Source organism: Mya arenaria, chromosome 3 (genome assembly GCF_026914265.1).
Source record: "Mya arenaria isolate MELC-2E11 chromosome 3, ASM2691426v1".
Taxonomy (NCBI): domain Eukaryota; kingdom Metazoa; phylum Mollusca; class Bivalvia; order Myida; family Myidae; genus Mya; species Mya arenaria.
This window is the reverse complement of record NC_069124.1, coordinates 8370858-8384980: the sequence shown is the minus strand read 5'-3', so window position 1 is coordinate 8384980 and position 14123 is coordinate 8370858. Positions and strand designations below refer to the sequence as shown.

The following is a 14123-nucleotide window of genomic DNA, read 5'->3' as shown; positions in this document are numbered from 1 at the left end:
TTCACTATGTACCTGCCTTCCCCTTACCACAGAGCGAAACATTGATATGTGCATCTGGTTATACACTGGGAACCATGATGGTTGTTCACTATGTAGCTGCCTTCCACTTACCACAGTGCGAAACATTGATATGTGCATCTGGTTTTACACTGGGAACCATGATGGTTGTTCACTATGTACCTGCCTTCCACTTACCACAGAGCGAAACATTGATATGTGCATCTGGTTTTACACTGGGAACCATGATGGTTGCCCACTATGTACTTGCCTTCCCCTTACCACAGAGCGAAACATTGATATGTCCATCTGGATATACACTGGGAACCATGATGGTTGCCCACTATGTACCTGCCTTCCACTTACCACAGAGTGAAACATTGATACGTGCATCTAGTTATAGTTGTTTGACTTATATTTCAGGTCAGAGCCTGCAGGAGGCAGGGGAGTCATTCAAGCGTCTCGCGGAGGTGAAATACTCGCTGGAGGACAATGTAAAACAGAACTTTCTTGAGCCATTGTCACACTTACAGGGGAAGGACCTCAAGGAAGTCAATGTAAGTGGAAAATAAAGGAAAATCTTGGGGCTGACAAGACAGATAACTAATGCATCATATGATATTTTCTAGGAATATAATGGGTAATAAATTCAAGAAAGTACAACAATAGTAATGTCGTTTTGTCATTACATGGCTTATTGTTATGATAAGACTCGGTCATTGCACTGTGGCTTATTATGATGATGAGACTCCAGCCTCAGGTATATCACACCCATGGCTTATTATGATGATAGACTCCAGCCTCAGGTATATCACACCCATGGCTTATTATGATGATGAGACTCCAGCCTCAGGTATATCACACCCATGGCTTATTATGATGATAGACTCCAGCCTCAGGTATATCACACCCATGGCTTATTATGATGATAGACTCCAGCCTCAGGTATCACAACCGTGTCTTTTTGTGATGATGAGACTCCTGCCTTCAGCAAATCACACCTGTGGCTTGTTTTAATGATGAGACTTCTGCCTTCGGCATATCACTTTTGTAGCTTATTATGATGATGAGACTCCAGCCTCAGGTATATTATAGCTGTGGCTTATTATTATGATGAGGCTCCAGCCTCAGGTATATCATATCTGTAACTTATTATTATGATGGGACTCCAGCCTCAGGTATATCATATGTGTGGCTTATTATTATGATGAGACTCCAGCCTCAGGTATATCATATGTGTGGCTTATTATTATGATGGGAATCCAGCCTCAGGTATATCATAATTATGTGTGGCTTATTATTATGATGGGACTCCAGCCTCAGGTATATCATATCTGTAACTTATTATTATGATGGGACTCCAGCCTGAGGTATATCATATGTGTGGCTTATTATTATGATGGGACTCCAGCCTCAGGTATATCATATCTGTAACTTATTATTATGATGTGACTCCAGCCTGTGGTATATCATATCTGTAACTTATTATTATGATGGGACTCCAGCCTCAGGTATATCATATGTGTGGCTTATTATTATGCCCCCCTTCGAAGAAGAGGGGTATATTGCTTTGCACAGGCATGGCTGTATGTCGGTCGGTCGGTTGGTCGGTCGGTCGGTCCGTCGGTAGACCAAAGCTTGTCCGAGTGATAACTCAACAATTCCTGGACGTATGGTCATGAAACTTCACATGAAGGTTGGGCCTGACCAGTAGATGACCCCTATTGATTTTGGGGCTCATCGGGTCAAAGGTCAAGGTCACAGTGACCTTGAATGGTAAAAGGTCGTCCGAGTGATAACTTGACAATGTCTGCACCCATGGCCCTCAAACTTGACTTGGAGGTTGGGCCTGACCAGAATGGTAAAAGGTCGTCCGAGTGATAACTTGACAATGTCTGCACCCATGGCCCTCAAACTTGACTTGGAGGTTGGGCCTGACCAGTAGCTGACCCCTATTGTTTTTGGGGCTCATCGGGTCAAAGGTCAAGTTCACAGTGACCTTGAATGGTAAAAGGTTATCCAAGTGATAACTCAACAATGCTGGCACCCATGGCCCTCATAATTGAATTGGAGGTTGGGCCTGACCAGGAAATGACCCCTATTGTTTTTGGGGGTCATCGGGCCAAAGGACAAGGTCACAGTGACCTTGAATGGTAAAAGGTTGTCCGAGTGATAATTCGACAATGCCTGCTCCCATGGCCCTCATAATTGAATTGGAGGTTGGGCCTGACCAGTAGAAGACCCCTATTGTTTTTGGGGGTCATCGGGCCAAAGGTCAAGGTCACAGTCACCTTGAATGGTTAAAGGTTTTCCTTGTGATAACTTGACAATGCCTGCACCCATGGCCCACAAACTTGACTTGGAATTGGGCCTGACCAGTACATGACCCCTTTTGTTTTGGGGGGTCATCTGGCCAAAGGTCAAGGTCACAGTCACCTTGAATGGTAAAAGGTTGTCCGAGTGATAACTCGACAATGCCTGCACCCATGGCCCTCAAACTTGACTTGGAGAATTGGCCTGACCAGGAGATGACCCCTATGGTTTTTGGGGGTCATCTGGCCAAAGGTCAAGTTCACAGTGCCCTGGAATGGTAAAAGGTTGTCCGAGTGATAACTCGACAATGCCTGCACCCATGGCCCTCAAACTTGACTTGGAGGTTGGGCCTGGCCAGAAGATGTCCCTATTAATTTTAGGGGTCATTGGGCTAAAGGTCAAGGTCACAGTGACCTGGAATGGTAAAAGGTTATCCGAGTGATATCTCGACAATGCCTGCACCCATGGCCCTCAAGCTTGACTTGGAGGTTGGGCCTGGCCAGAAGATGGTCCCTATTGATCTTAGGGGTCATTGGGCCAATGGTCAAGGTCACAGTGACCTTGAATGATAAAAGGTTGTCCGAGTGATAACTCAACAATGCCTGCACCCATGGCCCTCAAACTTGACATTGAGGTTGGGCCTGACCAGTAGATGACCCCTATTGATTTTAGGGGTCAAAGGTCAAGGTCACAGTGACCTTGAAAGCGACCTCGACAATTCCTGGACCTATGGTCATCAAACTTGACATGAAGGTTGGGCCTGCCCAGTAGATGACCCCTATCGACTTTGGGGGTCATCAGGCCAAGGTCAATGTCACAGTAACCTTTAACGCAAAAAAGTTAACAAATCTTCTCCCACTGATATCTCAACAATGCCTGAACCTATGATCATTAAACTTGACATGGATGTTAAGCCTGACCAGTAGATCACCCTGATTGATTTTAGGATTCATAGAGCCAAAGGTCAAGGTCACAGTGATCTTGAATGGTAAAAGGTTGTCAGAGTGATAACTCAACAATGCCTGAACCCATGGCCTTCAAACTTAACTTGGAGTTGCATCTGACTTGTAGATGACCCCTTATGATTTAAGGGGTCATTGGGTCAAAGGTCAAGGTCACAGTGACCTTGAACGAAAAAAACTTGTCTGTTTGATAACTTGACAATGCCTGCACCCATGGCCCTCGAAGTTGACATTTAGGTTTCTGGTGACCAGCTGATGACTCTGGATTTTGAGTTCATAGAGTCAAAGGTCATGGTCATAACACACTCTATCCTCACACTTTAATGGTCATAATCTGAAAACTGCCTTAATGGCAACAAATCAGCTGTCAAATCGGTCCATGCATATTTCATTCAATTGTCCATATAATCCTGACAACATGGCGTTCAGGGGGGGCATAATGTTTGAAAAACATCTCTTGTTATGATGGGAATGCAGCCTCAGGTATATCATAGCTGTGGCTTATTATTAATGTGAGGCTCCAGCCTCAGGTATATCATATGTGTGGCTTATTATTATGATGAGACTCCAGCCTCAGGTATATCATATGTGTGGCTTATTATTATGATGGGACTCCAGCCTAAGGTATATCATATGTGTGGCTTATTATTATGATGGGACTCCAGCCTCAGGTATATCATATGTGTGGCTTATTATTTTGATGGGACTCCTGCCTCAGGTATATCATAGTTGTGGCTTATTAATATGATGATAGACTCCAGCCTCAGGTATATCATAGTTGTGGCTTATTAGTATGATGATAGACTCCAGCCTGAGGTATATCATATGTGTTGCTTATTATTATGATGAGGCTCCAGCCTCAGGTATATCATATCTGTAACTTATTATTATGATGGGACTCCAGCCTCAGGTATATCATATCTGTAACTTATTATTATGATGGGACTCCAGCCTGAGGTATATCATATGTGTTGCTTATTATTATGATGAGGCTCCAGCCTCAGGTATATCATATCTGTAACTTATTATTATGATGGGACTCCAGCCTCAGGTATATCATATCTGTAACTTATTATTATGATGGGACTCCAGCCTCAGGTATATCATATCTGTAACTTATTATTATGATGGGACTCCAGCCTGAGGTATATCATATCTGTAACTTATTATTATGATGGGACTCCAGCCTGAGGTATATCATATGTGTTGCTTATTATTATGATGAGGCTCCAGCCTCAGGTATATCATATCTGTAACTTATTATTATGATGAGGCTCCAGCCACAGGTATATCATATCTGTAACTTATTATTATGATGGGACTCCAGCCTCAGGTATATCATATGTGTGGCTTATTATTATGATAGACTCCAGCCTGAGGTATATCATATGTGTTGCTTATTATTATGATGAGGCTCCAGCCACAGGTATATCATATCTGTAACTTATTATTATGATGAGGCTCCAGCCACAGGTATATCATATCTGTAACTTATTATTATGATGGGACTCCAGCCTCAGGTATATCATATGTGTGGCTTATCATTATGATGGGAATCCAGCCTCAGGTATATCATAATTAAGTGTGGCTTATTATTATGATGGGACTCCAGCCTCAGGTATATCATATGTGTGGCTTATTATTATGATGGGACTCCAGCCTCAGGTATATCATAGTTGTGGCTTATTATGATGATAGACTCCAGCCTCAGGTATATCATATGTGTGGCTTATCATTATGATGGGAATCCAGCCTCAGGTATATCATAATTAAGTGTGGCTTATTATTATGATGGGACTCCAGCCTCAGGTATATCATATGTGTGGCTTATTATTATGATGGGACTCCAGCCTCAGGTATATCATAGTTGTGGCTTATTATGATGATAGACTCCAGCCTCAGGTATATCATAGTTGTGGCTTATTATTATGATGGGACTCCAGCCTCAGGTATATCATATGTGTGGCTTATTATTATGATGGGACTCCAGCCTCAGGTATATCATATGTGTGGCTTATTATTATGATGGGACTCCAGCCTCAGGTATATCATAGTTGTGGCTTATTATGATGATAGACTCCAGCCTCAGGTATATCATATGTGTGGCTTATCATTATGATGGGAATCCAGCCTCAGGTATATCATAATTAAGTGTGGCTTATTATTATGATGGGACTCCAGCCTCAGGTATATCATATGTGTGGCTTATTATTATGATGGGACTCCAGCCTCAGGTATATCATAGTTGTGGCTTATTATGATGATAGACTCCAGCCTCAGGTATATCATATGTGTGGCTTATCATTATGATGGGAATCCAGCCTCAGGTATATCATAATTAAGTGTGGCTTATTATTATGATGGGACTCCAGCCTCAGGTATATCATATGTGTGGCTTATTATTATGATGGGACTCCAGCCTCAGGTATATCATAGTTGTGGCTTATTATGATGATAGACTCCAGCCTCAGGTATATCATAGTTGTGGCTTATTATTATGATGGGACTCCAGCCTCAGGTATATCATATGTGTGGCTTATTATTATGATGGGACTCCAGCCTCAGGTATATCATATGTGTGGCTTATTATTTTGATGGGACTCCAGCCTCAGGTATATCATAGTTGTGGCTTATTATGATGATAGACTCCAGCCTGAGGTATATCATAGTTGTGGCTTATTAGTATGATGATAGACTCTAGCTCCAGGCATACGTGGCAGATCTGTGGTCTAGTGGTAACACACTGGAATGTCAATCTAGGGGTCGCTGGTTTGATTACCGGCGCGCCCCTAAAATAATACTACAAGTCTTCCGGGTGGGACGTAAAATGGGAGTCCTGTGTGACAGTGCTATACACTGGTGCATGTTAAAAAAGGAAAACCTAAAATGACTAACAATCTGCTAGGAGCACTCCACTGCAGGCATCACACCTGTTGCTTATTATGATGATGAGACTCATACTTTTGTATCAGCAGTGAAATTAATTGCAAATAAACAATGAAGTTTACTTTTCATTCCTGTATTATCAAGGAGTAATAAAAGATATGTAAAAACAACATGATACCAGAATCCTGACTCATTCCTGAAAGCATTGTCAAGGTTGTACGTTATTATAAAACTTTCTGTGAATTGCAAACTGTAAAAAGAGAATGGCTTAAACAAAAAAAATCCAAATGGTAGTAATTGTCACGTTTATTTCTAAGAAATGTCTGAGCTTTGTAAACTGTGAAGAGGCTTTTACAAAAACAAGAGATGCAGTAAATTTCAAGAAAGAGGATTATAACAGCAAAGCTCACAATGTATTGATTCTAGCAGATTTGGGGGCACCCAGTAAAATATTAACATTTTCATGTCATTATTGGAGTAGTTACATGAATAGAATATACAAGAATGCATCCTTCTAGGCTAAAAATAGCTAAAACTTACTTGTTGACAAATTCGGACTCCTCTTTCCACATTTTTACCATATCTTTTTTCAGTTTTGGGGGAGGGGTTGCACAAACAAGATTTTAGATCTTCAGCTGCTAGCTGATATTTTGTCCTGAAAGTCTTTTCTCATTAATGTTAGATGCAAACCCTTTTACCCTTATGAATATTGAAAAAAATATTTATTGACAGTTTGGTTAAATATAACACATTGTAAAAATGGAACATATTGTAAGACTATCTTGCTTTGTTTGATTTTGAACAAAATATAAATATTATATATTCTGTATTATCACTACTATCAATGTCCTTGACTTTTAAGGTTACACACCACCATTGTCATTTCCTCTATAATTCAATGTGAAATGATTATTTTTAGACAATATTTAAAGGCATTTCGAGCCAATGCAGACTATGATAAACATATATATTCTTAAAGTACAAGCTTTAAATTACCCTTTAAGCCAATAAAAAAGGGGGGTCAAGTTATTCCTAAGAAAAATCTCTCCACTTGAAAAACAAACTCTAAAAATTGCACAGTCCGCCATGACAGTTCTTCCAAAATGACCTTTCAACTATAGGGCAGCAGTTTATGCCTAAATCTTTATTCTAAATGATAAATCAAGCAATGATAGATACTCAAGGTATAAAAGTTTCAGGAATAATGATATTTTTGATTTACAGTGTATTGAGCATGTGAAAACATGTCTATCAGTCATAAAAACATTATTTTTTTTATTGAGAATTTTCCACACAACGGAAGTACATATGACGCAATGGTGACGTCATACCTTAAAAGAATAAGAAGAGGTTTTACAGACACTCTTTTATTGACTTGGCAATGACAGCAGCATTTCCGCTGTGCTTTTTGCTAAAAGTTGTGCATAAACACCACTACTATACACAATACTGGTATCCTAGCAAATTGTTGCTCCTGTTTAATTGTAGACAATTTAATTTGAAAAAACTATTGACTATATATAAGCATGGAAATAGTGGAGTGCCATATGCAGGCAGCTGTCATTTTCTACTCAACAAAGATTGTTTTAATTTTGTAATTTTTATACTCATCTGGTAGCAAAATTTAAAACCTGGTTTAATTGTTGATTTGAATATTGTTTTCTGGTGTCGAAATATGATATTGTATATATTTAAAATTTGCAATATTGGCCAAATCTTAGAAATAAAGAAAAAAGGACCTATTTATACAGCGTGAGATTCACTCAAGTCTGAAGTTTTTTAAGCACATCAAAATAATTAATGATTTTATGTTTGTTTTTTCCTTCTTAATTAGTAAAATATGTCCAGTGTTTGTAACCCTTGTTTAATACAATTTATAAATATGAGTAACTTCCCTTGTAGCATCACAGAAAGAAGCTGTCTGGGCGGCGATTAGACTTCGACTGTAAAAAGAGGAAGAAAGATAAAGGTGGGCCTTTTTTGGGTGTTTTGTTTTTGTATTAGAGATTGTACTCGCTGTAGAGTTCAGTAGCTGATAAATTTAGTTATATATGAAATGGTAGGTACTAAATGATTAATAATATAAATTAAATATAATCTGTTCTTTATATAAAACATCAACTACATCAAAATCTATGTTCACATTTTGTAAAAAGAAAAATATAAAACAAGCAATGATCTCTTTCATTTCTTCTGAAATTGTTGAAAATATAAAGAAAGTATAAACACTTTTTTAAAAATAGATTTTCCTATTTGTTAATTTATCCATCCATTAAAGACAAATTGCATCCATATTGAATAAAACAGAGCATAGAAAGTCCTAGTGTTCAATGTTACTGTAGAGGCACAGATCCATCTTTATGAAGCCCCAATGGAACTTCAAGATCAAACTATTGATTTTATTTGTCCATTGGCAACATTGTGTGTATACCTCATGATAAATTACGTCATATATGCTATGTCGGAAGGCAACATTTTGCTTAAAATGAATACTTAAAACCAAGATAACTTTTCTTTTTCTACAGCATTTTAAATGAAATAAAGGGCTTTCTTGCATACCGGACATGTGTTTCCGGTCATGTGACCGGTGCTGGAAAAACTCATCTTACACCCCCCATGTAAGATGAGTCACGCGCAACAACGCCCCACTTGTTATTTCTTTTATTGTATGGTTTATGAAAAGTATATTATGCAATTTCTATAAAGCGGAATCAAAAATATAAGTATACAATAGTTTTAATTAAAACTGAAAACAAATAATCGTAAAAGCGCGATTTTTAAAGAAACTATTTGACGTCGATAGTGATTTTAAATTACTGCGCTTTATGACGTCAGTACACAACGTCGCACACGCTTTTTGGTGTAATGTACAATAGTGTGTTGTCTTCGTCAATTTTTCCACAAATTCATAATTTTAGGTATGCAAGAAAAAATATCAATCATGTTTTTCCGGTCCGGATCGAAAAATCCGACCCTCGGGCACGCTGCGTGATCTCGGGTCAGATTTTTCTAATGTTTTGACAGTGCTCCATCAGGCAGCGGTTTTGTGAAAAGGTTTGGGTATGCATTTTCAGAAACTAAACTCTCAATCAAACTCTGGTAAAAAAATGAAGGCTGGGCCCTGTAAGTGGCGTAGACTGCGCTAGAGTTCATTTAAAATGGTGAAGAAATTTTAAAGTTATCTTTGTTATAAGTCTTCATCCAGAGCAAAATATTGCATTCCGCTGTAGCATTTATGACGCAATTTATCACATGGTATACACACACTGATCAAATGAAATCTGAAAACAACTCGTAGGACCTCAAATGAAATAGTCAGTCAAAAAAAGATGCAGCTAATCCACGAGGGCATCTATGTTTCTTGTAACAAATATGTGATTTGTCTTTAAAGGGAACCAATATAGGTTCATTCCAATATATATATTTAATTTTAATGCATCATTATGTTTAACTCATTTGACTTTATTAATCAAAACAAGAAAAAAGAGCATATGATTTGTAAACAGCTAAAAAATATAAGCCTTTATAAATGGAGGTTTTCAATAATTACCATACGGTAGGTTGCCACAAATTCCCCAGTAAGAAAAGCACCAAAATTTGCTAATAAATTTTTATCTGTACACAAATCATATGCTTTTTTTCTTTTGATCTTTAAAGTCAAATGAGTTAAAAACAAAATGCACTACTATCAGGAAACATTTTTTTGGCATTAAACCTTCAAACTCAGCCACATCCATCATGTTACCGCCATATTTTACACAATCTAATAGCTGACCGTTATGATTGTCTTGGCCATTTTCCAAATGTGTATTCACCCTGCCATGAAACAAGACTTTATTATCAGGATTTTTTTTCTGTTAGAAACTTTTAAGTTTATATCTGAAATTAATAGAATCTAACTTAGATGTGTTAACCTTTGTTAGCTGACATTTGACTACATACCTGACCATGTTATAATTCTCTCTCTCTTCAGGAGGTAGGTTTTGGGGGTTTGCTCCGCTGTTAATCTGTCTGTCTGTCACAGTGTCTGTCCACTCTTAGTAATGCTAACCAATCTCCATGGACTGCTTTCACAAAAATATACTTGAATGTGGTTTTCGTAGGTGCTTCAGCCTTGTCCACAAAATAACAAATGGCTTTTTTAGTATTAAAAAAAAAAGCTTTTTAGTTTACACACATTCTTTGCGAAATAAGTGTTATTTCTTGGCTGAAATTGTTACACCCAAATTACTAGGATGCAAAAAATGTGGAAAATGCTTGGATATTACATATAAAATCCAATCATATATTTTGTATATTGTATGTAAACTTTTACTGCTTTATAGTCTTCATATAAGCATGGTAAATAATAATGAATTTGCATGCAAAAATGGTGGTTGGGGGAACTTTTCCATATTTTTCGGCCAGTCTCCTGCATTTTGTAAGTACTTTTATTTCAACATTGATAATTTTAGGTGAATTTTTTGTATAAATGTGTGCAACAATTTCCCACATATATAACAACAAATTGGAGGCATGCTTTCGTTATCTTATTTTACAGCACTTTCTGAATGATTTTTTTTAGAAAAATTTCCCACTACATTATTTACTGAATAAAGCAGTTCTGACTCTGTAGTATTTTACTGTATAAAATCATGTATTCCTTAAAAACACTTGGGTTTAACAAAACATTCATCAATGGCAGCAGATTGGAACTTGGGGCTAGTTTCATTAAAGATTTAAGTCATTAAAAAATGATCCAACAATTGTTGGAATTTAAGGTGAAAACACTCTTTAAGGCAATGAAAGAAAAATTGATTTGTTGCATGCCATCTCTGATGTTTCTTTTAATACATTCAAGACTTGTGATGTTACAACAATTTTGAGACCCCTAATGAAACAGGCCCCTGTTCTCAGCTGTAGTTACATGTTCTCATGAAGATGGGTGATATTTACCTTTATCCTTCTGCATATTTAAATCTCATGTTTTCTATTTTATTTAAATATTATTTCTTTGCTTTACATTAATATTAGTATTCACAAGTCATATAGTCGCCTGTCAGTAGATAGTTTTCTCCAAAGAAAATTAACATTTTTAGAAGTTTATGAGAAAACCTAGTCATGTATTTATGCCAGAAATTCAATTTATTTCAGAATTATGGAAATCATATCTTTCTTTTCATTCCATATATGTATAAATGTTACTGAAGTTATATGAAGGTTTCTCTCTAGCTGTGAAAGTAATGACACTTGTTGATGGTCACCTATGAGGGTATTCCACTGGTACTAGATAGATATATATACTCTTGTTCCGTATTCACTACTGTCAGGAGTCCGGGACTTGATGCTCAAAACTGCGTATTTAATGAATTGTATTTAAGGCCGTCTCACATTAGTGCAACAATGATTAAAATGCAGCATCTGTTAGAAATAGCCTATTCAAATAATTAGATACATTCTTTTTGCAAAATGAGTTCTATTAATTTAAAAGATATTTTGAAACATTTAAGAGTCATCATACCACAGTTTTACATAACACAGTGCATTTGGGATGATTGATATAATGTTGTTATAACTCGGGTGTTTTCCAGTTGTTGTATGGTTAATAATATATTACTAAACATGCCTAGCTCTTCTATATTTATCTGATTAATTTTCTCTCTTCTTTTTCTCCCCCGAACAGAAGGTATAGTACCATTCAAAATCTTTCTGCACACGTTATATTTTTGTCATTCTTTCTTTTTCTTAATTTCATACAATTCTATTACAGTATTGCATGGAGATGCAGTAGACTTGTGGTCATTAAAGTGTGGACAAGCTGTTAATTATCTTTGTTGTTTAATCTTTCAGTGTTTTTTTTTTTTTTTAAAGAACTGTTGCAACTTACTCAATGTGAATAACTACAATGAAAGATATAAGCCACCTGCTTCCATCAAAATAACCAACAAAGTGATTATATAGGCAGGACTGGTGGTCAGCCAATTAAAACGGAGATTCATCGGCAATTACCCAATACAATTCATCCCTTTAAAAAACACTTTCAGATACAGGCATATGATAGCCGAAGTACTGTAGTTAAGAAAGTTGGCATTTCAGTGTTAACCATTATTAACATCATTATTATTCTTGTCCACAATTAATGGCCATAAGTGTATTATACTGTAGAGTATTTATGATTTGATGGTGTTTATATGTGGTATAATAGTTATGTTGTATTAGTATACTCTAATTACAATATAGGCAATAGAGAAAAATAAGTGAAACAGTGTACAGAAGGTAGCTTCATTTTAGTTAAAAGTTTTTATAAGAAGTCAAATGTAATTGAATGACAAAGCATATTTGATGCTTTGATGAACAAGTTAGCGTTAAGTATATGCATGTAAGGGAATGCTCTGCATTTAATCACCATGCTTCTAGATCCTAACATAGTTTATGTAATGTGGTTTAAATAAGGATTTCTAAATAAATAAAAACTTACTGAACAAAAATCAATAAAACCAAATTTAATATGGCAGTCATGGTACTTGTATAGTGTTAACAAAATGTCAACCATGAATGCCAACGAAGCCTGTTGTGGTGATCCTGTCTGTTTTAATATAATGTAGGAAATAATAATAATAGTAAAAATGTGTGCATGATTTCACGGCCTATTTTCTCTATTCTACGACTGCCAGAGGGGGGACGGTCAGGAGGTAATGTATCATCGCTCATTATATGCACCTTGGAATGCTTATTTACGTTATTGGTAATCAGCATTGACTGAGCGAATGTGTTATATCAAACATTTATGCTAATTATATTTGGAAAATGCTGGGGCTTGATTTTCAAAAGGAGACAATATATATTACGGTGAAGGCAATCCCATTTTAGCAAGATTGAGCAATTTGTGCTTCATAAAGAAAGCAAACATTTTTGCTATCTGCTTATATAAATATTGAAGGTTCTAGAAAAAAAAAATTCCCATAAAGATATTATGGTTTGTTGTATCATGTATTTTATAAGTTCAAATCTTCCAATGACTCTGATAGCTCCTAAATATAGTCAGTCTTCTAGGCTTATTTGACCAAAAGTAGACATCTTAAAAAATCCTGTTAGCAGCTAAAAGTAATATTTATAATTTTGGTATGTATTTCAATATGTATGTTCCTGCGGCCAAATTTTTTTTTATTGCGTTCACCTTACACACATTTTAGGGGAGTTCGTAGGTAGGTTCTGTTTTTAGCCAGATTTTTCATCGAACAACAATTCTGCGTTACACTTTTCATTTATGTAATAAAATCAAGAGTTTTTATCCAATGGTTATCAAACTTGGTCAGACTATTTGTCGGCATGTTATCTTGAATATATATGAATATGGGTCATCTCTAGGTCACTAGGTCAAATCATTAGAAATCATGATAAAACATGGTCAGAATGCTTGTCTGCATTACATCTTGCATATTTTTTAATATGGGTCAACCCTGGTCAAAATCTAGGTCACTAGGTCAAATTTTTGGAAAAATATTTCCACATCATAAATTCAACATTTTTTTTTCATATCTTCATGAAACTTGGTCAGAATATTTGTCTGCATAATATCATGCTTATTTTTTATATTGGTCATTCCAGGTCAAATTCTAGGTCACTTGGTCAAATCTTAGGAAAATCTTGTCACATCATAAATTCAACAATTTTTGTCAAATCTTTATGAAACTTGGTCAGACTATTTGTCTGCATAATATCTTGAAAGTTTTTTATTATGGGTCATCTTAGGAGAAAAAATTCCACGGTCATAAACATTAATTTTTGTCTAATCTTTATGAAACTTGGTCAGAATATTTGTCTACATGTTGTCTTAACATTTGTGAATATGAGTCACCTCAGATCAAAAACTAGGTCACTAGGTCAAATCTTGGGAAATATTTTCCTGATGTCATAAAAAAATGAAATCTTAGATGATTAAGTGTGTCATCTAGAGTCAAAAACTAGGTCACTGGGACAGATCTT

The 14123-nt window shown here is 36.4% G+C and overlaps 1 protein-coding gene across 8 annotated transcripts in view; it reads left to right on the top strand.

Moving 5' to 3' along the window:
• Positions 1-14123, top strand: part of LOC128226886 (endophilin-A3-like) — a 65648-nt gene that overhangs the window by 28847 nt on the left and 22678 nt on the right. For 5 of the 8 annotated variants that reach the window (XM_052936997.1, XM_052936992.1, XM_052936995.1 and 2 more), the window contains exons 5-7: positions 421-554; positions 8061-8128; positions 12810-12829. In XM_052936997.1, the coding sequence (XP_052792957.1) occupies positions 421-554; positions 8061-8128; positions 12810-12829 (222 nt within the window). The remainder of the gene's footprint in view (positions 1-420; positions 555-8060; positions 8129-12809; positions 12830-14123) is intronic. The other 3 variants (XM_052936999.1, XM_052936991.1, XM_052936993.1) reach the window with 2 other exon arrangements.